This window comes from Ostrinia nubilalis, chromosome 10 (genome assembly GCF_963855985.1).
Source record: "Ostrinia nubilalis chromosome 10, ilOstNubi1.1, whole genome shotgun sequence".
Lineage (NCBI taxonomy): Eukaryota > Metazoa > Arthropoda > Insecta > Lepidoptera > Crambidae > Ostrinia > Ostrinia nubilalis.
Window position 1 is genome coordinate 9,872,600 of NC_087097.1, and position 25,306 is coordinate 9,897,905.

The 25,306-nt window shown below is 35.9% G+C and overlaps 1 protein-coding gene and 1 non-coding gene across 2 annotated transcripts; both read right to left on the reverse strand.

The window, feature by feature from the left end:
* Window positions 1–175: 175 nt before the first annotated feature.
* On the reverse strand, window positions 176–2,915 carry LOC135075573 (intraflagellar transport protein 22 homolog). Its single transcript, XM_063969993.1, has 4 exons — window positions 2,748–2,915; window positions 2,338–2,513; window positions 467–669; window positions 176–297 (listed from the first exon to the last, which is right to left on the reverse strand). The coding sequence occupies exons 1-4, from the start codon at window positions 2,790–2,792 to the stop codon at window positions 176–178; spliced, it is 546 nt and encodes a 181-aa protein (XP_063826063.1). The 5' UTR covers window positions 2,793–2,915.
* A 440-nt stretch (window positions 2,916–3,355) lies between these two features.
* On the reverse strand, window positions 3,356–3,427 carry Trnaq-cug (transfer RNA glutamine (anticodon CUG)). The gene has a single exon. It is a non-coding gene; the product is annotated as a tRNA-Gln (tRNA).
* Between the last annotated feature and the right edge of the window lie 21,879 nt (window positions 3,428–25,306).

Consider the following 25,306-nt stretch of genomic DNA (forward strand, 5'->3'; position numbering starts at 1 on the left):
CCGTAGTGATGTATGCCAACCAATGCCCAGATTGGACTTTGAATGTTATCTCAATGTTTACAGGACTTATGAATGATTTTCAGGACATTTAATGTTTCCATAGGTACGAAAAGTAAGTATCTGAAACATTAATGGTAAGATATTTCTTATATTGATAAGAAAACACAAACTTTGTTTATGACTCTTTGTTTAATGCTTGAAGAACAGAAGCTACATAGTTTGAAAAATCTATTTTGAGTCGATTACCTCCTGACTTCAAGTTGATAGCGACTTGTGACACCTTGGAGAATGTTGAAGCTGCAAAGAAATGGAAACAAATAATGTAAAATATTTTGATAGGTTTGTCAACTGAGTCTAACTAACCGCAACATTGAAATTCAAGCGCTCACATAAATAACTAGTTAAATCACACTTTTTAACTTGGGAGGAGATTTATATTCCCAAACTTTTAAGACCACAGACTTACATAAATTCAAGGCATCCATATCTTCGTTGTCATTAGTGCAATTATAGAAAAGGACACATTGTTTGGCAGATAAATTAGGCTGAGATACAAAATAGTTATAGAGTAGTTCCATCTCTCTTGATGCAGCCTGAACCGTCGACGGAGAACAGACCAGGATGGCCCCTTGCACTCCTGCTCGAAGAGCGGGCCAACAAGATTCGAATCTGCACAAATAAACAATTTTCTTTTAAAATGATCCTCTAGATACAGTGGAATCTCTATAACTCGAACCTCGTTAAGTCAAAATCCTCAGTAAGTCGAAAAAAATTGCCATTCCCTTCCGCTGAGCACCTAAATACGCGGTATCTCGAATTATTTAGACTTTGTAACTCGAACAAAATGTTATTTCCCTGCGAAGTATTGATGATACATATTTATACTCTATAACTCGAAAAAAAAAAGGGGACTCCGTAAGTCGTAGTTAGTAAAATATAATAACTTCTTACTTGGAATTCCCCGAAATAATAGCAATAAAATCCAAAATGAATGTTCGGGTTCGGGGCTTCTAATCTATTGTTTTTGTCTTGTACACGTGCAATGAAAGAATACATCAATGAAACTTTCTAAGTAACACAGCTGTGAACGTGATGTTTGTCCTTGTCGCCACAGGACACGATTACTTATAGCGGAGCTAGTCCGTCCTCGACAAGTCGAAATTTCAGCAGTTAAGTCCTTGTATCTCGAAGTTCTTGTTAAGTCGAAAACTCGTTCTCGATTTTTTTTTCATTTCCCTTGACATTCGAGTTATAGAGATTCCACTGTACTTACTTAAAATACCACAGAACCAGTTCGTCACGTGGTAATAATCTAATAAGATGGCTGAATTGGTAAAAAATTACACGTTGCGGTTGACGCTTTTCCCCTTTTGCTTTGCCAGGCAAATGGAAACTTTGACCTTGGATGAATGATTTCAAATAATTTTCACCTTAGTTACATTGACCTTTATTGCCTCAAAAGTCAAAACTGGTTTTAATTATTACCTACTTATCATTTGTTTTTGGTAGATAAGTTACGATTGAATTCAGTACAAAACAAAAAACTTAATAGGTAGGTATCAATCAGATATTGCCTAAAGATTTATAGTAAAAAGTTATTTAAAGGTAGGAAATGTGGATGACGTGCTAATGGTAACAACTTGACTATTTGATTTATGCAAAGCATAAGTACTGAAACACAAAGTCATCATACGCATTATTCATGAGAGTCGGAAAATATTTAATCATCATCATCTCATCTCATTATCCGAGCATGATATACTTGATTATCTTTAGGCAACATAATTATGGCGAAGGATTATTTGTTAATCCTGGTGTAGATGACAATGATTTGTTACTTTCTGGATTAATAAGAGGGGTAAACTAAATAGTGCTAAATTGTTGATTGGGGTCAGTATTAAATTAACGAGGTCTCCTATGTAGGTAAGTATGGGTAATGAAGAAGATACGTAATTTCATAAGACTATAGAGAGAGAGAGAGTAGCTAGTCATAAAAGAAGAAGAATAGAAGAAAGGGAACATTTATTTTATTACTACAGAATTTATCTTTAATGCAACGATGCAACGCAACGTCATCTTGGAGCGAGAGATAAATACTGATGGATTACTTTAGGTAGGTAAGTATAATACAATACCAATGCATATAGACACAAAATATAATTTCTGCTAAAGTGTGCAATGTAAGTTGGGTACCTAGGTATTCCGAATCGTAGTAGGTATAATTGAACAATTTAATTTGATATGTTGCCAATGGATGGCGCTCGTAGCGCTCACTGGCCTTACAACTCGATTAATATTAATATTATTTATGGTAACTTATTTTATAATAACACTTACTTGTGGTCACCACTGCAGTCCCAGAGTTCAATATCAATATTGTTATTTTTCCTATTTACGTTCAAATTGGGCAGTTCGAACTCTACTATTCTTGCTCCTTGCGTCGGCCTTGGAGGTCCAGCCTCCTCTATATTTATGGACTCTGATAGGTAGTTGGCTATGGTGGTTTTCCCGCTCTGTAAAATAAAATTAAATAAGGAGCTAAGGTATCAAGGGATTATTAGGATTTAAAATTAATTGAATACAGTTAACTTCGGTCTGGAATTTCACAAGCGACGACCATTTCTAGCTTCATTGCTAATGCAGCATTTAGTATTGTAACCTGGGGCTCGTAACAAAAATTAACCAGAAGTAAATAAAGAAGTAAAATCACTGTATTTTTAGCATTGAGTAAGTAATTATTTTCTTACTTCAGAAGGCCCTATCATCAATATCTTAAGTTTATTCACATGCATTTTCGTAAAGTTTTAATTCACTTATAAAATCGTGTTCACTTGTTTATCATTAAACAAACAATTACTGCATTGATCTAACAATCCTAACCACAACATAAGTCCTAACAATATCAACTGATATCAACAAACATGACAGTATGACATTAAGTTGTATATTTTCTTGTTTCCCTAGCAACCTATGGGACAACATGACAACATAGAGAAGTTCCACGGAGCACACGAATGATATCACCCTGGTTTACAAAATGGAAAATTAGTATCTCTTGTTCAATGTATTCACTTTGTATTTCGATTTTCTAGCGAAATTAGTTGGTTTTGTATTTTAATGTTAATAACCCTAAAAAAGACATCAACGAGTTAGGGTCAAATTTTATCAATTTTTTTTGCATCAAGCCTGATGTTACCTCTTAGTTTCTATTATTTTAAAGTTTAATTTCCTTAAATTAAAGAAAATATTATGATTCAGGAACAATATAGATAAAAACATGTGAAAAGGACAGTCACGAAAATGTACTTTATTTAAGTTCGAATCGACCATAGAGTTAAATCCAAATAAAAAACTTAGGTCCCACCGAGATTTGAACTCGGATCGCTGGATTCAGAGTCCAGAGTGCTAACCATTACACCATGGGACCGTCTGGAATAATATCGAAACGTAGCTGGAGGTTCGTTTCATTTTACTGTAACGAAATAGCTACACTCTGATTTTTAATTCGACGGAATTTTGACATTTCAGAAGTGTTGTCAACATTGAAACATTCCCACTAAGAATGGAGAGCATTTTCACAAATTAAAAAATAATCCTTTCTTGAATTTAAGGTTTCACTTGAAAAACTAAGGCTTAAAAATGTACTGATCCTTTCAAAATGGTCATTTGAATTTTTATTATCATATTTTTGAAGTTACAAAAAAAATTGGGAAATTATTTTTCTATTACTGGACTCCCTAGCCAATAATCCATGGGTTACAAACCTTTTTTATGAAAATTCTTTTGTTAATAAAATTAAGCTTCATAAAATAATCAATTTAGGAAGATGCCAATTTTATAATCCAAGTTGATGACGATAATGATGATTGATGAGCAATACATATTTTCGTTTATGTTATTATGTCGTTTTTCTGTGTTAAAAACACGTTTTTTTCTATTTAGTCTCTAAAATGTACATAATAATTAGTGAACATTGAATTCACAAAACAAACAATGGTTCATTCTTAAAATTTGTACTTGATGAAATTTCATTTCATATTATTTATTATTAATTCAAAGCAAAAAAGGCTTATTACATCTGAATTGTCAAAAAATGACAGCTGTCAGAATTCCGTCGAATTAAAAATCGGACTTTAGTTTTGTAGCTCAGCGTAGCTTGTAGATTAGATTGATTGAAAATATGCTGAAATTATCCTACATCATATTTTTTTGAAACATTAAGTTCAGTTATCTCGAACTGAAAATCGTTATTACAAGAAGTTATTCTCTATAAATTCTAATGATCTTTAAATTCATGAAAAAAAAAACCGGCCAAGTGCGAGTCGGGCTCGCACACCGAGGGTTCCGCCGTACAAACGTAGCGGTTTACAATTTATGACGTATTAAATCAAATTACTTATGTACTTGATTCCGTTGCGAGTAGTGGCGAATTTCAAAATATGCGGTATGATTATTTTTTATTTATTTATTTTTCCTATATTTGCATTATAGGTAGGTACCTACCTCAGCGTTTTGAATTTTTGCGTTGATTTAGAATTTCTCACAGTTTAGAGGCAATTAGATTTAAGAAGTGTTTGATATGAATTTCAACTTTAATATCTCTACGCGTTCATGTGAAAAAGGGTAGGTAGTAAGTTTATAATTATTAAAAAAATATTTTATGTCATGTAAGCAAAAATATATTTTAAATTTTATATAACTTCAAATTTATCATTTTCGCAATTTTTCCTTTATCTGTACTATATAACGTTGCTTCGTGCCGAATTTCAAGATTCTGAGTTCACAGGAAGTACCTTGTAGGTTTTGATTCCCTAGCGTGTGACGGAAATTCGTCTAAGGTGTCGGTATAAACTGCTGTATCTTTTGATCGCGTTAACTTAGAAGTTTGATTTTTTACTTCTTAAAGGGACAATAGATCTAGGTATTTGGTATAAATTTCAATTTGATACCTTTATTCGTTCGTGAGAAATAAGGTAGTAAGTTTCATTTTATTAAAATATTTTTATTATATTATATAACTAAAAAAATGAAATTTTCGCAATTTTTCCTATATTTGCATTATATGACAATGCTTTATGCCAAATTTCAAGATTCTGAGTTTACGGGAAGTATCCTGTAGGTTTTGATTCCTTTGCGAGTGTCGAAAATTTGTTGAAAATATCGACATAATCGGCTGTATCTTTTGATTGGCTTGGCTTAGAAGTTTGATATTTTCACAGCTTAAAGGGACAATAGACCTGAGTATTTCATGTGAATTTCAGCTTGATACGTTCACGCGTTCTTGAGATAAAGGGTCTTGACAGACGGACGGACAACAAAGTGATCCTATAAGGGTTCCGTTTTTTCCTTATGAGGTACGGAACCCTAAAAACGCCCATGTACCTAATCCCCTCAGGTTAGTCGGAAGAGATTGCTAAAAACCGCTGTAACTGCGCTGTATTTTTTAAAAATTTCTTGTTATTGACTGCGAACAGTACCTAAAGATTTACTTAAAATGTGTGTCCAATCCAGGATAGGTCGTTGTGGATAAAAAAAAACCGCTAAACCAAGGAGACTAGTTACTTACTGGATACCTAATTTATAATCATTTTTCCAAGTTGAATAAACTCAAAAAGCCATCTAACAGCGAATAATAAGACATACCTATTTATCTGCCTATGCATGAGTTCGTGAATCGTGATCAGAGTTAAGATCAAAATGAACCCGCCAGCAAAGGTTAATTTAGATTGGAGCCATTCCTTCAGGATAGATTGCGATTAGATAACTCGTTTTAGTCAACTCGCTTTGTTTCTGATCTTGTCTGTTTAACATTATCCACATTTATTTGACCGTACTTAGGTCCTTACATTACTCATACTTTATACTTATTTTATTAAATAATTGGAATACATAGACATGTGCAGATGCGGGCGGTATAGGACCAGTCGCTTTCTAAATTTTTGGGAGAGGCCTTTGTCCAGCGGTGGAATTCTTCTGGATCACCAGAAAAAGAATAACTAAAGTAATCATGATGATGGATTCAAGCGTCTTATTTATTTGATTCTTTTAATCCTTGACTTATAATTTCCGACTTACCCAACCTACCTACCGTTAAGTTTCAGTGTACGAGCTTTTAGATTTGAAACAAGATCGCGTCGCAAGGATACAGTTGTAAAAACGTAGACAAGGAAGCATTTAACGGTCCGCGTGCCTGGATGGTCGATAACTGTTCCTAACCACGTTGCACGGAGTGAGATAAAAACTGCCTCGGTCCAGCTTTCTCATTCATTACGCTCCAGGTTGCCGTTATCTAGGACTAAACAACACTGCCCATTTCAATGTTCCTACGACTTGACTGCAAAACTTGTCTGTATAACGAATTACCCATTTTTTACCACTCCTTTAAAGCTTAGGATTAAGCGACTTTTCTCCTATTTTTGCTGCTGATTCAATGGTAGAGTTGGAAAACTGAAACGACTTTATTTTAGTTAGGAAATAATACAAAAGAAATTGAGTTTTAAAGTTTGGTGCGTAAATTTAGTTGAAGTTAGAAACTTCTTGGGTTTTATTTTAGAGTTACACACCGAATCACTACGAGAATCACGTTAGTAATGTTACTTTACGAGCTTTTAAAACGGCTCTATTATCGTTACTCTAATCTTCTTATGTTTAATACTAGGATAGGTAGGTAAGAACTTACTACCTCTCTAAACTAGTTCTCTACTGAGTTGTACGTGACATTATATGTAACACAGAGACAATGGACAACCTGGCACAGGTGCTTACATTTACGACATGTAGTATTCCGCCACTCGAGGTGTGTCTTAGATTTATGTGCTTCAGAAACGCTTAGTCTTACGGAGCTGTTTATAGGGCCTTGAGAATTAAATAATAGACATTACATTACCAATAACAACAAAAACTATTTTTAATTCTTTCTCACGTCCTTTCTTCTGTTGCGTCGTGTGTATTTTCACATTGATGTTGCAACCCTGGTGTTAAAACTTTGTGAGCTGTTATGGCCTATGGATCCACGAGAACTTAACAGTTTCAGTAGGTACCTACTACTAACACATTTAGTTCATGCCCTATTCTTTTCCTATTGTGTCTCGTTTGTGGTCGGTCAATGGGTTAACATGCTAACCGAAGCACGGAAACATCTTTATTTTCGAGTAATCAATTTGAATGTTACGTCTAAATAGACATTGGAACGTACAAAGTAAGAAGATTTCCTGTGCTATATCAGGGGTTAGCATCGTGTAGGCTTACAATTAATAGGATTGCTAGCTGGGCCTCTATTGCACTTGCTGCCTACGACCTTGCGGTCCCGCCATTGCACTTTGTGGCTATAGCTAACGCCTTGCATAATCTTGCGTAGAACACCATTATTTACGTTCCGTTACATGAATACGAGTATGTTTATTGTGCAGTCAGGTTTGGTTTTAGATTAAACATTGAAATCTCTACCATAAGTAAATTGAAAGTACCTATTTTATTAACTCATTTAGAAACAAATTCAATAATTAAACATTTAACACCTTATAAATTAATAATTTGAATTAAGTAATTTATATTGAGCTTTTTAAAGAGTTCCCATCTAATTAGGTTTCAATACTCTCAATGTTACGGTGTAAATTATTATTAACAGGCTAATTAGGTAGCTCCTATGTTTGCTAATTGTTTAAGTGAGAAAAACGCCGCTTCTCATCCATAGGTCGTGCGATCGTACAAAAATATAAGTTCAGTCGTTTCTATGATATTGTTGTCGACCAGCGAAAGAAAGATATCGTGACTGAAGTACACTAGTTGGTTGGATAGTGTGCGAAATGTTGAAGAAGACCATGGTTAACCGCTCCATTAAATTAAAAACAAAAAATCCTCGAACATACTCGTAACATGGGTTTCATTAACAATGACCTAAAACAAAAGATTTTAAATCCTTTGTTGATGCCTGGAAAAGTAGAAAGCAACATGCATAATTAACATGGGGAACCATGTTAATTATGTGAAACATTAGGATTTCAATAAAAATCAAGCGTTTTATCAAGGTACGAAGAACTAAGAGACGTAGGTACCTACAGTACTGTGTTTCAGACAACTACTCGTATAGTGATTCTCACTAACGAGAAAAACCTATTAACAAAGAGAATACGTAATAAAGTTGTCGGCGCTCTATACTCGGGTAGCAGGGTTCGTAGGTTTTTATAAATAAAAGTTCATATAGACTGGTAAGACGGTAACTGTATTGTGTAAGCGCGAGGATGGGCCTTCAAGGCGTCCGACCGGTACCGAGGTTGCGTAATGACTGACTAAACTAAACATTGGTTTTTCTCTCGACGGTCGGCGGCCTTTTCAGGTAACAATCGTAAAACAAAGTGAAAATAACACGAAGGTACAAACAAAACAATTAGTATGAAACACATGGCAAAGGTTGGCTCGAACATAATACAAAGTAAACATCAAACAATAGAAAGACATTACAAAGGTTGGTGTTGCTTGATACACAGACACCTGCAATCATTGCATAGATCAACAATGGACCACATGTTACCTCGGCGAAACACTAAAAAGATTTGAGTTAAACATTCCGACAATAAAATCCTAAAATTGCAGGTGTCTGTGTATCAAGCAACACCAACCTTTGTAATGTCTTTCTATTGTTTGATGTTTACTTTGTATTATGTTCGAGCCAACCTTTGCCATGTGTTTCATACTAATTGTTTTGTTTGTACCTTCGTGTTATTTTCACTTTGTTTTACGATTGTTACCTGAAAAGGCCGCCGACCGTCGAGAGAAAAACCAATGTTTAGTTTAGTCAGTCAGTACGCAACCTCGGTACCGGTCGGACGCCTTGAAGGCCCATCCTCGCGCTTACACAATACAGTTACCGTCTTACCAGTCTATATGAACTTTTATTTATAAAAACCTACGAACCCTGCTACCCGAGTATAGAGCGCCGACAGTGGTGACCCCGACGTGATCTTACGTGTTTTATTGTGCGCTTAGGGTTTTATCAGGGTTCAGGTTCGCGCCGCGCAGTGATAATTTCGCGCAGTGACAATTCATAGACTTACTGACATTATTCGTGATTGTGTGAGTTTAAACAGCGTAACGTGAAAATGGCTCATGAAAATACCAATGTCAACGGGCCCGCCAAGAATTTCCCATGGCTGCAGATGGCACAGTTCAACACATTGGTGACCCCGACGTGATGTGAGACGTGACCTCTCCATCATCACCATCTTCGGCATCAGCCTCCGCCATCCTCACCATCTCCGCCACTCCGTCATCAGCTCCAGTCTTCAACAAGCCAGCATCCAGCCTTCAGGGACCATCGCAGATCGCAACCGACCTTCCTGGTTCCTCGGCAGCAAGCAACCGTCACTTCACTGGTCACGGGTACAGCTCTGGCCCAGCTCCACGCCCGACCATCGAAGACGCCTCCGCTCACTATCCCGACTCACCGTGGATAGAGCACCGCAACCCGCTCGTCTCGACTCACCGCAGACTTGAGCACACCTGGCACTTGTAAGCTCATCACGCACAGACTGCTGAGCTCATCCTGACGTCATCCACCTCCGGTTCTTCCGGGGGGAGTGGTGTGGCGACATCTACGATACGCCACTACAAACGTGTACCAACAGATGGCGCTGTTACGACTGCACTATGGCACACTCCGCCGCTCATACAAACCTGCATCGCGGTGACGGAGTTTTCTACCCTGCCAAGTACATATAGACAAACCAAGATGGTGTAAATTGGACCTTGGTCCCCGAGCATAACACCCGCTCGGAAGGAAGCACTAACATCTAGCTTCCTTATTGTGGTTGAGCATCATATCCCACAAAGTAATTACACTACATTTACAAATTGAATTATATATTTTAATCAGTGATTATTCCAAGTAAGCGTGAGCTGGTCACAAGAATTAAAGTTACCCTAAATTACACTAATTAGCACTTGATGGTTTTGGTTCTTATTAACATTAAACGAGCTATACAGCAATACACAGTTAATTTAAGCGCATTGCAATTTCAGAAATATACAATATAGATTGAAGATAGGTAGGTTAGTTTTATACACAAAGTATCCTATCGTTATTTTAAAGGGAAATTGCCCTTCATAGCCTAAAGTGACTATTGTAATCCTTTCTGTTGCTCATCTCCGTCAGAGATTACAAACGGAATCTTCACTATTTTTTTCCATGAAAGTGGCAAACCTAACCTTGCGTTTTCCCTTATAAGATAGGATGCAATCTAAGGTGGACAACATACATGCTTGCATAATGCATAGATGTACAGTTAGGTAATACCCCGGAAGCCTACACTGGTGACGCATAAACAACCATAGCATAGGTAACTGTATCCAGACTGGTCCTGGCTGTGTATGCTGTGTACGTGACTCACTACTAACTCATATTAGTTTAACAGCTTTGTGACAAAACCACGTGTAATAGAGTTTCATAACACATCCTGTTCTGCCATAAGTGGCCCTGTTACTATAACCGTTAGATAATTACCTTCGTCTAGAATATCATAATTTTATGCATGTATGTAAGCTGCAGGGTGTATGTGTATATAACCATTCGTATAATTACGTAATTGAATGTAGTCCTAACTGTTTATAGATCGCCATTCTGCCAGTACCAGTTTTTAAATATTCCTTACCAATATTGAAGTAGGTACACCATAAAAGCTTTGCCATCTAATTGTAAGTTATAGCAATAGACGAAAGCGGTGGATAAAAAGACATAATAGTTACTTATCTACTTACTTCAGTATGAATGTGTAAACATAGCGATATTCGCCATTTTCTTATTTAGCATTGTATTAAACAAACGAAAGTTGCCGCCGCTCAAGCTCAAGCTAGCGTATTGTATTTATGTGAAACAATTTTCAAACAATAAACATTCACGAGACGTCGATGTTGGGTATCAGGTATTCAAAGGTACCCATCTCACCGGCATTGAATAGCAAACGCTTTGGATAAATTAAATTCTACAAAGAGCGTGCGAAGCGTCTTAGATCTCCTGATGAGTCTACATTTCACTGCGCGGGCAAGACGTTACAAGACGCACGAAAAGTAAGAGCTAAAGCCCTATACACACAAGGCTTTCTCTAGAACCTTAGTTAAATAAATATATCAATATATCAATAGGATAACGGTCTGATCTAAACTGAGGTTGCTATTTGCCAAAGCTTACTCGAGCAAGCTTTTATTGAGATAAGTAAGAGATTGCCCAAAAGCTTTATTGGCTACAATGTCTTAAGAGGCCTTCGTGCTAAATAATGTATGGTGATATTTTGTATTTAAACACATATAAACTGAAAACAATATCATTTTTAGTCTACCCTTTACGGTGTTTGCTTATTCCAGTTCAAATAGCACGTGTCCGTAGGGTTTAACAACAGTGCCAAGTTGTTCGGAGGCGTCAACTCCTATTTCACTTACCGCAGGCCGCCCACTCGCGCCTACGTGATTAGGAAATCCAGCTTTAATAAAACTTTTCGGGACTTTCTTAAGACAATTTATGGGTCATTAAACTTTTTTACGAGTATCTACAGATAAACCACAATGTTTGATATTAAAATTAACGAAAGCATCAAGTTGTTAAAACGTGTTGATTTTAGTTTTATTACCATGAAGTTATTGAGAATCACGACTCGAATAAAAGTAGTATCACTGAGAAACTAACTGCTTGTATCTCTCAAGATTCATTATGAATTGTTTAATTATTATGTAGAGTCAGCGAATTCTAAAATATATTCTTTATATCATTTTTCGACACCAGAATCAGTTCTCTTCTATCTCCAACTATTGGCCACCCTAATTGCATAGCAGTTTTCGCCCGCTTGCTATATTAGTATCGAACTTGTACTAAAATGTTCTATGCAATAGCATTCTTATCAAGAACATAGAATGCGGAATGATCTTGTATGGCGTTATTGTTGGCGTGTTGGTGCTATTGTTATTGAAATATGTAGATTATTGTATCCAGATATTTATTGTTTTAGCTCTATGATGCACCAAACATATACACCAGCAACTCTATAAATTTTAAACAGCTTTGCAGTTTTAGTTTTAAATGGTTTCTTTTCAATAAAGCAGGGCATTAAATTGTAACTGTCACATTACTGTAAGATATAATTATGTAATAAAATCCTCTTATATCCCAGATCCTTATCTTGCACGAACCTTTAGCGTTGCCGCTTTCGTGTTCGTATTATGGATCATCGGGTAATGTGGTGCTATAGGCAAATCGGGCGGCTGAAGGTTCCCATCATTACCCGGACTTGTTCATAAACGCCGCATTTATGGAAATGTCCTGGATGAAGGTTTTGATGCGTACAAATTATCCAATGAATTTAATTTCAAAATCCATTTACTGGAATCGAAGTGTTTGATGTCTTCTGGCGATTTGTGCAGGAATGAATAAATCCTTTTCTAAATTGCTTGCATCCAAAGGCTAATAATTATCTACGCTCGAAACGTAAATCTGGTGAAATCGTAAACTAAAATAGTTTAGAATTGAGCTCATGAGGAACAAATTAAATGTACGGAGCGGCATCAGTTCGCCATTTTATGATTGAAGTGGAATTACCGTCATTACATTAATGTGCCTTCCAATATGAAATATTGTAATGGTGCATTGAATGTGGATGAATTTTGTGTCATGAGTCTCGTATTTTGTGTTCTATCATCGCGAAATATTGAATGTAGTTGTACTGTTATGGTTGAGCATTCTTGGAGGCTTCATTTAGCTCATTTTGTATGTAGGTAATTAGATCTGTATACCTACTATAGTATTTAAATAGTAAGCAAGGGTAACAAAATTGTTAGATCTAAGCTCTACCACTCGCTGGTAATCTCCCTAAAGTTCAGTACCCATCAAAGACATTCCCATCCCATATTTCTTTTTGAATCCTCGCCAAGCGGTTAAAGGTCAATCTATGCAAATTATCCATTATGTTACTGTTACGCTTGTATCTCTTATTCAATAGAGGTTGCATCTAAAAGACATAAGTCATCCGGGCGTGCGGCACCGGCCGCGCTGAGCCGTGCCTAGTAAGTGCCTGTACTAGGTACCTAGGTACCTAAGTATCCTAACGCCGTTCCTGGGACCTAGGTCATCGACCGCCTCCAGCCTCGAAGGCGGTAGATTCGCAGGATACGATAAATTTCAATAGTGCATTGACTGCACTCTTCTCCGACGTCAGCGGAAAGTGATATTAACTAAGATACGAGTACACTAATTACTTCCATTTCTCATTTCACTTTACGGTTAATTTTTATTGGTTTCGTCATTCGCCATGAGAATTATAGCTATTTAAGATGCATACGGATATAAGATAATGTGAACGGATTATCGCCAAAAATCAATGGCCATAAACATATCGGTCAATGTGTATATATTTTTGTTTGTTTTCATCTACATTTTATTTTGTGCTTACCGATAGCTTTTTGTACCTATTTAAAGAATTTGACTTATGACCTCTCCTTTGTCAATGTCGATGGGCAGTGATTTTACAAACGTAAACAGATGGCTGTGATAATACTACTACAGTCTTCTCTACAAAGTCCCCCGTGACTATTTGTGAAATGCAAATTACGATTATGACGTCAAGTATCGCGAAATGAAAAAATGTTGGCTTCTTATTGTAAGCTAAATAATGAACGGCAGTGGGAGGTCTAAGGATGACGTATTACAATTTACAATATGGTTGAGTTTGCGCAGGATTGTAAAGGGAATGCAATCAACCATGACTCGGCTACCCGTGATGGTCGTTGGGTCTTTGATAGGTTTATTAATTTATTTACTCACTGATGCATTTTGTATTTTTTATTTATTTTACTACTTGATGAGCTTCTATCAAAGCGCTTAGCGAAGTTTGTGAGAAGTTGTCGTCGTTATTTTTCGTACCTACATTGTTAACTTTGCCGTGGGTAGGACAATGAAAATGAAAACAAAATCATTGTCCTAACCTGAGAACACAACACAAGAATGTTATGTATTAATGGAAAATACGTTTCCATTATTAACTAAATTAGTTATTGCAGCTTTAAGCGCATAAATAAAAGCTTAGCTCCATACGCGATTTGATAAGAGCTTAATTACGTAGAAAACAATTTCATAGCAGCATTGCTTACGATTGGGCAATAGTTGAAAGCTGATAATTCGAAGCAATTTTCTATTACGTATATCAAGAAAATTGCAAGTGTAAGATATTCCAAAGTTTTTTTTTCATCCTTATTAGGATTACCTTTAATAAGTACCTACCTCTAGTATAGGTAAAGTAATACTAGTGTTACTTTACTGATTCACATAATGATAGTAAATAGTCCCATCGTAACCTGGAATGTTTATATTACCTATGATGAATCAAAGTCCACCTTTATTAGTCTAACTAATCCTTCCTGCAATCATGACTGTCATAAAGTTACGACTTATAACGACTCTACAGCCAATAACATAACTCCGACGGGATATATCGCTGAAATAAATATAAGTTACATAATCTTACCTCTCCTTTTGCAAGCATTGTACTGTCACGATGGTGAGTTCAACGTGGCGCAGCATATTCAAGCTTTCATAATAACACGTTGGTGTTTATGATTATGAGCAGGTGTAGCTAAATAAATGTACTTAGTATAATTTAGCACATACAAGGAAATTTAAATTTGCACATGAGATAGAATGTATAAAGTGTCTATGGTATGTGCATTAGGTTAGGGTTTGCTAAGTAACTACTTTGAAATGGGATTCATTAGAGCTGCACTTTTATAAGGAAAATCATTGAAAATAGATAAATACACGCTACAAGCCAGCAAAAAATATTTTTTACTTACATAGACACGAATGACCTTAAAAGAAACAATAACAAAACGAAGTTATGGTAATAACACCTCAAGTGTATTTTGTTAAGTATACGACCTGTGTAAAACAACAAAGCAAAAACAAATATTGTAACCACTCTTGCGTACAATGGTGATTCTGTATTTGTTATGTTTTTCTTATCTCGTGGCACGGGTCACTTAAATCAAAGTCGGTACACAGGCATTTATTGCCCACATTGCGGAGATAGACATCTAATTTGCATTATACAGCGAAAAAGGACTGTAAAGTATTCCAAAGAATTAATTACGTGGTTAAGGACAAAATTATGGCATTATTAGCGTGCTGCGCGAACTCCGCAAGTTAGTGAATTTCTGTGTAATGCGCAGTAATGTGGATGCCGCGAGCTGCGCAGGCGGGGATTCGGGATTTTAGGGGGGAATAAACAAATTTGTACGTTTTGATGTTTTCAGCGAAACAACATTGATACCATATTCTTGGTATGCTTATTGCGTAAGTTCGTATCCACTAATGCATTCTAATTTGTAACTTACCTATACTATTTCAAATTACATTATTGCTTACCCGTTATGGTCTTCTATTCACTTTGGAAGAGATACATAGTTAGGTGCGGTTTCATTATTATGACTTAGACTTAGGTCACGTTTTCCGTATTAAGAAGATAATAATGCTTATTATGAGCTATTTTGATCCCATGTACAACATTGTAAAATCTTATCCATCCGTCCATAAGTAAAAGTAAGTAACGAAAATCCGTATAAGTATCTATAACTTTCGCGTAATACAATATTAGTACCTATTACATAAAAAATAATTAAGGCTAAAATTGTATGGTTTTACAGCGACGAAGATGATGATGCTGGGCTATCGTTAATTATAAGCTAGTTTAGCGCAGACGTCGTTGTCATTAATAATGGTCGATATTGTCTGGCTAGACTGGATTTGCCCCTGTTTTAATCTCGATGAGTAAAGGATCCACGGATGAAACGTCAGGACATGATGTGGCGTAGGCGATGGCAGGCACGCTTCGCTTGATGCTTCGTTTTTGCCTCGCTTCAAACATGCGGATGCGGGAGAAACGGCCTTCCGAGTAACTATGTGCATGCATTGTTTACTAATCGACCGACTCGAGCAGAAAATATGCATTTTCATGCCCCTCCTGTTTTCCATGTTAAGACGCCATGAAAGCATATTTTAATGTGAAATTGTTGCCATTAAAAACGGACAAGTATAAGCTGGCTATAGAGAATAGATGTTTAGAAGTCAATATCCTCTAACATTCTCTAATAGGCCTTAATCGTTTCTCATTCCTTGTATCTAAGAAGGCTTAATACCGTGTAATTTCGTAATTGGGCATTATCTATTTCCAGATAATAGGATACATTATGTAGTAGGTAACTACATTGTATATGACTACGAGTATACCTACGATGGGCCGCGGTATGTAGTTTATATCATTGCAACTGCCACTTATTCTAGGTTGCGGTTTCGGCCAATAACAGCTATCCATGAAAATATTGCATGAAATCCTATAGAGGCTTGATTGTGCCATTACAATTGCAACCACAAAACCAGTCGTTGCTCCGACACGATCATGATTTATCTTGCATAGTGGGTTCGGTCAGCTTAGTCCAATACAGAATGTTCCTTTTATCGTGCATTTAAAATCTGCGTAGGGAGCTGAGATTACGCGCAGTCAGCCTGTGCTTTTGCCTGTCCGGGATGTCATTTATAGACTAAGAGCTAGTGAACGCCAGACCTACGTCATTTTATAAAAGCTGAAAGTTGGTGCATCATTAGGTCATCGTATCGTATGGTATAACGTAAGCCTAACTTTTACAGTGGCTTTTTCTGTATATTCAAGACTGTAATTCTACTGACGTTATACCATAAAATCTGATTTTTATCTACACTAATATTATAAAGAGGAAAACTTTGTTTGTTTGGTTGTAATGAATAGGCTCAAACTACTGTACCGTTTTTAAAAATTCTTTCACCATTCGAAAGCTACATTATCCACGAGTAACATAGGCTAAATTTTATTTTGGAAAAAAATAGGGTTCCGTAAAATATGTAGTAATGTAGTCCATGCGCGCGAAGCCGCCGGCGGAAGGCTAGTAAATATTTGGGAAATTATTAGAAGTTGATTCCTCATCAGCCTGATAGTTTTGACCATTCCAACTCCTTTCCAAACAAATTTTTGAGAGTAGCCAAAGCCAAGATGACCCAAACTTCATAATTCACCCACATTCTAACCTATATTGGGAGCATACGCTGACAAGCTTTCAGCTTTTATAAAATGAGGTAGGTCTGGCGTTCACTAGCTCTTAGTCTATTAGGTATAATTTACTGCAGGCACTCGAGAGATCCGTAAGTGCATGTACAATGTTCGCTTATTCTTATGTACAATGAGAATATTGTCAACTTTATCCTAAGGCCTGTAGGTTGAGAGTTATTTTAAATGTGTGTTCGAAACGTATGAGCAAATGATGAGTTAGCACGTGCCAGCTCGTTGTGCGAAACTACTTGATTAAGAATATCAGAAAGCTCACATCTACGCCTTAAAAATGACTGTCGTGATAACCCAAACCAATTTGATGACTGTGAAAATGAAAAAGTATTGCACTGATTCTTATAAAGATAAACAGAGTAAAAAAACGCAAAAATGTGCTTGTACCGCAGTATTCCCGTTAGAAATGTTACTGTTTTTTAAGCAGATACACATTTTAAACACCTGCATAAACATTTGATGATGAAGGTTTTTTTTTGCAAAGCACCGACCAAGACGTGTTACTTCTGCGTTATAATTACGTAATATATTCAAATCATCTCTCTATTACTCAATATTTTTTTTTTTGTCTCGATGTTAAACAGCAATTTTATACGAGCCAGTGGATATTTCAACGAACCAAGCTTTTTAAGAATATACGAGTAACTAACGAGTTAGAGGTAACTGCGTTTACCAGAGTAAGAAGCGTTAAATGTGGATCTATGAATTTAAATAAGCCCTTTAGGCACCAAAGGTAATACACACATACGTATAATTTTGTTTGTCTTCTTTTAGTCAGCAATATATTTAAAAATATATTATTTGACAATAATTGAAAATTCAAAGAGTTTCAGGTTGATTAAAAGCGTTTAAAAGCGTTACGATGAACTCCAAAGATTAATTAAACGCACCGTGCTCAAAGATTTTACATCTTCCGTGATGTAAATTTAGATTTGCAAAGATGCAGTTATGTTAGATTTCAAGGCATGTTATGTAAGTGGGTATGTAAGTGCATTTTCTAATTAAAGTACCGATGGGTTTGTAATTTCCCTGATCACTTGGCGATATCTCAACTTCCTTTATGTATGCTTATCGGCGGCTTGGCCGTGTCCCATCGCCTGCACTCCTGGCACTCAGCAATGCTAATGCCCTGTGACGTCACAGGAATGCATGCCTTGGTAATTGTTATGGGTGCTGACACCAGGGTCGAGTGCCGGCTCCGGTCCTGATTAGTATCTGTTTAGAATAACACGACTGCGAACACATATTGGCATTTTTAACACCCTGCACGCATTAATTATACAGGACCAAGTTCTAAATATAGAGCTGTTTTAATAACGACACTGATATAAATATTTTAAATATTTGTATAAAAAATCAGATTACCTAGAGAAGAGCAACGAACTCTCGATTCGATTTTCGCAATGATTTTCAAAACCAGCGATAAGTAAGTATCTAGTAGGTATACTATACCTCACTGCATTCAATATCTAAGTAATGGGACTATAACCGTATAAAAATACTTAGTTTGGTTCTTGCTTGAATTTGTTCTACTGAGCCACTGTCTTATGGACAAGTTTCCTTCATAAAAACAATGAAGATTGAAATACATACCTGCCTATTCACTTCCCACAACATTAAACGTTACTCCTTAATTTGTCTAATAAGATACTTACGAAAAATCTGCTACCAGTTTCAAACGCTGCATAATTGATAAGGCGTTCATTCTTCTACGTGTGTTTCGGAGATGTTATCAGCAGATTGGTCATGAGATCCATTACTACCGGCTGCTTTCAACACCGTGTCGCCATTGAATGCGGTGCGATGCTATCTCTTATTTACTGTTTCATTGAATACCTTGACTGCTTCTCGGATGTTTCCATGACGAAAAATCCCGTCTCAATTTATGAGTTTGCGTGTGGTTATCGTTCAAAAGATTGTGATATGTATCACTCTAAAGATATGTTCGTCGTATCGGGTTCGCTTCTGATCTTGTTTGATAAAAATCTTTCATTTTCCATCTTTCCTAATTATTCACTTCCAAAACATATTATAGTAACGTTTTATCCCATAATTAATTATTATTCAAAGTCATAAAGACACATTTGTGGAATGATAACGTTCAATTCAGATTATATAAGGTAAAAAATATAATCCTTAAACTTATTGCTCAAAGTCAGACAGTCGAACATGTCTTTGAAATCCAAAGGTGGTAATGGCCGACAGTTAAGCTACTTCGATATAGTGACGATTGCGAGTAACTTGATTGCAATGTCCTCTCATGTCTCAATTCCTATCGATTATTCACAGTTCCACTCGGAGTGCAATACTTAAATGCATTCAATGTTCGAATAGATACGCGCGCTTTAATGGCGCGCAGCAAATTGTATTGCTCTGCGGATAAATGTGGGAAAGATGAATGTAACTAAATTGTAATTGACAGGTATTCATGTGCTGTTGCACAAGTATTACCTTTGATGTAATTTTCTATCGAAATAGCCGTATAAAAGGATAAAGAGACATTCTTAACGCAAAATCTCTTAATAAAACTCTACACTTTTAATTGATTGTTAGATTACTTTTTTGTCTGACTTTTATAGGTTATCGTTACAATTTAATGAGTCAATGTCTAGACAAATTTAGTAAAACGTGACACTCAATTGATAAAGTTATAATTACACTATGTTTGTAAATAAAGGCAGACTTATCTACAGTCAACTGTCAACCGATAGTGGAATGAACTAAGATTTTATACAAACACTCACATAAATATGTTTTTACCTTCTTTGTTTGCAGTGGAAACCCATTACCCACGAAGATGATATTTTACGATTCCCTAGAATTAGCAAAGAGAGCGTACATTTAGATGCAATTAGCATTGTTTTGCAATGAACTTAAAATTCAATTGCAAATTATGGCCATATTGCTAGTACTCCATTGAAGATTGTAGGTACTTCATTGTAGTCGATTTATTGGAACAAAAAGTGGTAAGTGTACTTACTAACTAGGAGACATGTAAAAACTCATTGTATTATGGGATTGCAATGGAGCAATAAAGTAATAAAGGATGAGTCAAGGCTGGGTTTCAAATACGCATCAATGTTAATGTTGCTTTATTTTCTTAGCTGGGTACTCAGGAAAGAACCTTGCAGGTTCTCTTTATAGCATTAGAGTACTATTATTATTCTGTAGAATAGGTAACTAGTAAAATCTTTATACTTAATGTACTCGAAAGGCAATGGAATGTTTGATTTTCGCAAAGATTTTCGACCGAAAAAACTGCAGAGACTGAAAATAACAAATTAGATTTTGTCAGAAGACCTACTCTGGATTTTTTTCGAAGAGCTCATATTTTCTGACAACTCGAGGGTTTTGAAAATTCATTTTCATAAGTAGATATTATACCATTTATCTTCGGAAATGTGGTATAAATAATCCTGAAACAGCTGACCTGATTCATAGTCAAGTATTAAAACTTGCTCTACCACCAGGCCATTTCTGCACCCGCTAAGCTAGATTTATAATCAAAGCAATCCATTGAGTCTATGTAAATATTTGATAATGGTCAGCAACATTCTCTCTATCAGGAAATATTCGAAACTTTACCAGATGTAAAGTTAGAATGAAAGCTTTGAGATACATTATTTTATAAGCATGTGGAATTAGCTCTGCTCTACACAATATAAATCTGAGAGCTAAGTTACATTAATAATAAGAAGCATCTGAGATTTAATAACTTGTATGTGAAAGTAACTAAAAAGCTTTTATCAATTATTTACCTTGAACTGGCAAAAGGTAAAGGATATCCAAATTATCGTGCCCTAAACAAACAGCATTTCCCATGCAATTTAAATTCTACACACGTCGATCCTGTATCTAAAATGTTAGTGTTTAAGTTTCGCGTTGGGTGCTAAAATAAAACGTAGCATTCAATGGGCAAGGTAATTGATTACCGCGGGGTACCCGATATCGCTTATCGGCGATCGCCAACGCACAATGTCCAATAAACTAGGCGATGCTATCTGATGTTGTAAATGGATCAGTTGGTCTGCTCATCTGGCTTTCACGCTGACCGCGGATCTCTTAACGACTTTGGGCTTTGTGTCATTGCTTTATAGCTTTTGCCAGGCGTGGACGTAATTGGCTCCATTTGCATAAACTTGACCAATTTTAGGACTCTATAGTTAGCAAGATTTCCTGGACAGCATAGGTAATAAATCTTGAAACTCGCGTAGGGAACAAATTTTAGAAATACACGAACAACAAATGACTGCTTGTCAGTCGTAACTCCTACGCATGACAAAGGGTGTCCGGTAAATAATGCTCTACCCATTAACTAGTAGTGTCCGACCGAATGTTCGGTTTCGGTTTCGTTTTCGGTTGAGTTTCGGTAAAAACACGAGTTTCGGTTTAGTTTCGTTTTCGGCGGCAAACTTGCCGAAACTACGACCGAAACCGAATGTGCATTCGGGAGTTTCCGCACTGTTATCGGTCATGTTCGGCGCGTTGAATGAGTGAATAATTTATTTATTTATTTCTCTTACAACATTTAGGAAAAACATTTCGTATAATATAGATATCTGTTAAACTATAGATTAGCATTGTGAGAGCTGGTGCCTATTGTAGATTTTAAGAAAATCTGTATTACAGATTTTGATGATGATGATGATGATGATGATTATGAATCCGATCAGAGCCAATGTCGTGATTCGCTCGCTTGTTTGTTTGCTGTTAGTTTTGTTTTGTTGTGGTGGCGAGTTTTCGAGTGATTTATTTTAAATTTGGTAAGTTTTATCTCGTTTTATGTCGTTATAACATAAGAGCGGGTAGTAAACATAAAAAAAATATTCAATATGACTGATAAAAGTATAATCAAGTTTAATCTAATTAAATTTTATTTTTTGGTTCGCAAATGCCATATGTAAACAAACATTAGTTAGGTAGTTAGTAATGACTATAGTGCATTTCATGGTGATAATTTATGGATTCAGAGTTTCAAAGTTCATTTTAGTATTTATCACCAAGGTATCCAAGTGGCAAGTACCTACACCTAGATACTAACTTACGTACTACCAATTTTGTTTTGAGAAAAAACCCGACCAAGGGACGGGTTATGTAGATGCCCTGAATATTGCGAGTAATTAAAAAAATCTAGACTATAAATCCTTCTTTTTCTTTTTTAATAGGTACATAATTTGACACCTTTTAGAGTAAAAAGGCGCTTTATAAGTTCAATTTTAATGCAATTTAAAGAGAAAACAATAAAGACTGCCTGACTATAATAACGTTTTCTTTATTTTTCCCTCAAAATATGAGCCTTGTAAGGAAGTTTCGGTTTCGGTTTCGGTTTCGGCCGAAATAGACACCGTTGCCGAAATTCGTTTTCGGTTTCGGTTTCGGTCGTAAAACTAGTTTCGGTCGGACACTATTAACTAGTGATGGACTCAAAATAAACCATAAACATACTTACGTTTAGTTACATACAGCTGTTTCATTTATTTTTGGAGATGTTCTATTTGTTGGATGACTATCATATATTCGGTTAGAAAACACAAAACAGTGTCCCAGGAGACCCCGTCATACCATTCAGTGTCAATTTTGAATTTCAGATGGAAAATTAGATACGCAAGTTCCTGACATTTTTTCTCCTTTTTCAATCTAGAATGCTATAATCCCAGAAAAGTTTAATGAACCATTTGTAAGTAAATTATACATAAGCTTCATCTCACACATTTATTTGCCGAGCTAAAATCATCGGATTGTCATAAAATCCCGGATCCTGTGAACGATTTAAATTCCAGCAGATCTAAGTGCGTGTGACGTCTAGTGATGGCCATAAACCGGTATCAGTATGTGTTTGTTATGTGGAAAATTTTCATATAAATACCGGTAAGTAGGTACTATGTAGAGATTGTCTTGGATTTTAAGGTCAATATTTTCTTATCATCCCGATTCAAGATGTCATCACTTTTTGATGTAGGTACATTAGTATTTATTGGCATATTTGGCAAGTTATGAACAGTGTTTTGCACATTATAGATTTAGATCAATCTGCTACCCTACAGTTCAGAGTTTTCAACATAAAAATTATATGATCAGCAACAAAGTATAGTGAATTGTTCTGCACATTCTTTAAGGATCTTAGTTATTTTCTCAAAGTTCACTATAAAACGGTATTAAAAATTGATGCCGACTATCACCCAAGCTCTATTCGAGTGTTATTATTGACGGCTAGTATTATTTTGCACTCCGACGCATTGGGCGCGCAAACACGATAATAACATGTTAGTATAGTGGCGATTTGTTCGACAACTGACTGTAACGTCCTCGAGGGTGCGTAAAAAGTAATCCTTGGGACATATACGAGGCTATTACGCAGCAAACGACTGCAGAGGTGGGATACGTTTTAGTGTTTCTGGAGCCTTAAGCTTTGTTAATGCCGACGGTTGAGTCAGCTGGATAACCTTACTTAAACTTGCGCTTTAGGTTTTATCACAGTATTGTAAATTCAGTGTCCATTTACAGCACATCATTGCTTTTTGTCAGTTTCTTTGTAGCTCTCTAAACTTTTTTTTCAAATCTTTAATGTAACAACTGATTTATTATTCTTATACCTACCTACTCGTACATTATCATCTCTCTTTTCTCATGGGTTGCAATGCGAGTCCTGTTCTAACCATTGCCACTGAAGCTTGTTGTAAATATCAGCTGTCTTCATTATATTCAAGATCTTCTTAATTCATATTTCATTGACAGATATAATGATAGTGAGTTCATTCTGATGCTTTTTACAACTATCATTTGAATAAAATCAGTGCCACCTTACATGAAACATGTAAACGTGAGTCTACATTTACATTGAATGTGTAACATAAAAATTTCATGTGTATGATAAACCGAAGTCTGTTTTTATGAAGATGGTGTTGTACCTATAATGCTGTTATACCTACTCGTATAATATGTATGTTATAAGCAGACGGTATTATCTACGATGTGATCAAACTTTTAGCATAAATGATGAATTAGGCGCGGTATTTTTCTTCGAACTGTGGAATAATATCGACATTAAGAGCTGGTTACATTGATGGTATTATACGCATCGAAGTGATGATAATCAATGTAATAAGATAACTGGGGGGCTTGATTTACATACAACATTATCTGGGTAAGTATCTTTTCTAATTTTAGGCGTTTAGAGTATCATTAATCGCATCATACAAGATTCGAAAAATACGCAACAAAACGTATGGCAGAGCAAAGTAGTACATAGACATTTATCTATGTTATTTTAATGCATCCATGTCTAAGCATCATCCATGTCAATATGGAATAAAATGCTCCGACACACTAAAATTCTATAATACTTAATTTTAAAGTACAATTATTATTATTCTATGATCAGAGACTTAAATCACCATATTCATTGTGGTGTCTCCGAAGTATAGACTAACCTCAAGAGGACAAGCTAGTATTAATGTTTATTAAACCGCTTTGATTTGAATTCGATATAGTGTCCTTTATAGTCAATATCTGTCTACAGACATAGGTGGTCAGCAGCATTATTGTAGAGATGGTGTGTGATTTAAACGGCAATGTTTAAGATTAGACTATATTGCAAGGCTGATAAATCTTCTAGCAAAATTGCCAATTTTTTAGGTCCGTCGAAGCGAATTTAATAATGCCAAATATTTTTACTTTGGGCTCCGATCAATCTTTTCTAGAAACACAGGTTAAAAAAGTAGGTATGAACGCAAAGGTATCCAACTATTTTTTGTTGAACTTTAAAAAACAAATAGAATTTATTATTCGGATGGACGTACTAAGTATAGAGCGTATGAAATTGTTCTGAATGCTTTCATAACAATAAGAAACTTTTAAAGGAGAGGCAGACAGAGATATGAATAAAATATAGTGTAGTTGCAAACAGCCTTAGGCGAACCAGTAGGTTCATTTGACTGTCTCCATCAATCATCGGCATCAATTGATGGCTCTCCCTGGTCCCTCTCATAAATATTAAATTATTCTTGTGTCCGAGTGTACGTAGCACGTGCCCACAGACTTTCCATAACATCTTTATATGGGAATTCTTATGGCAGCATTATAATTTTGCATTCATAATGCATGACCACAGAGTCACTGAACAACCGCGAAACAAGGCAGGTTCTATAAAGTTTTTACTTCATTTCATGACTATTGAATACCTC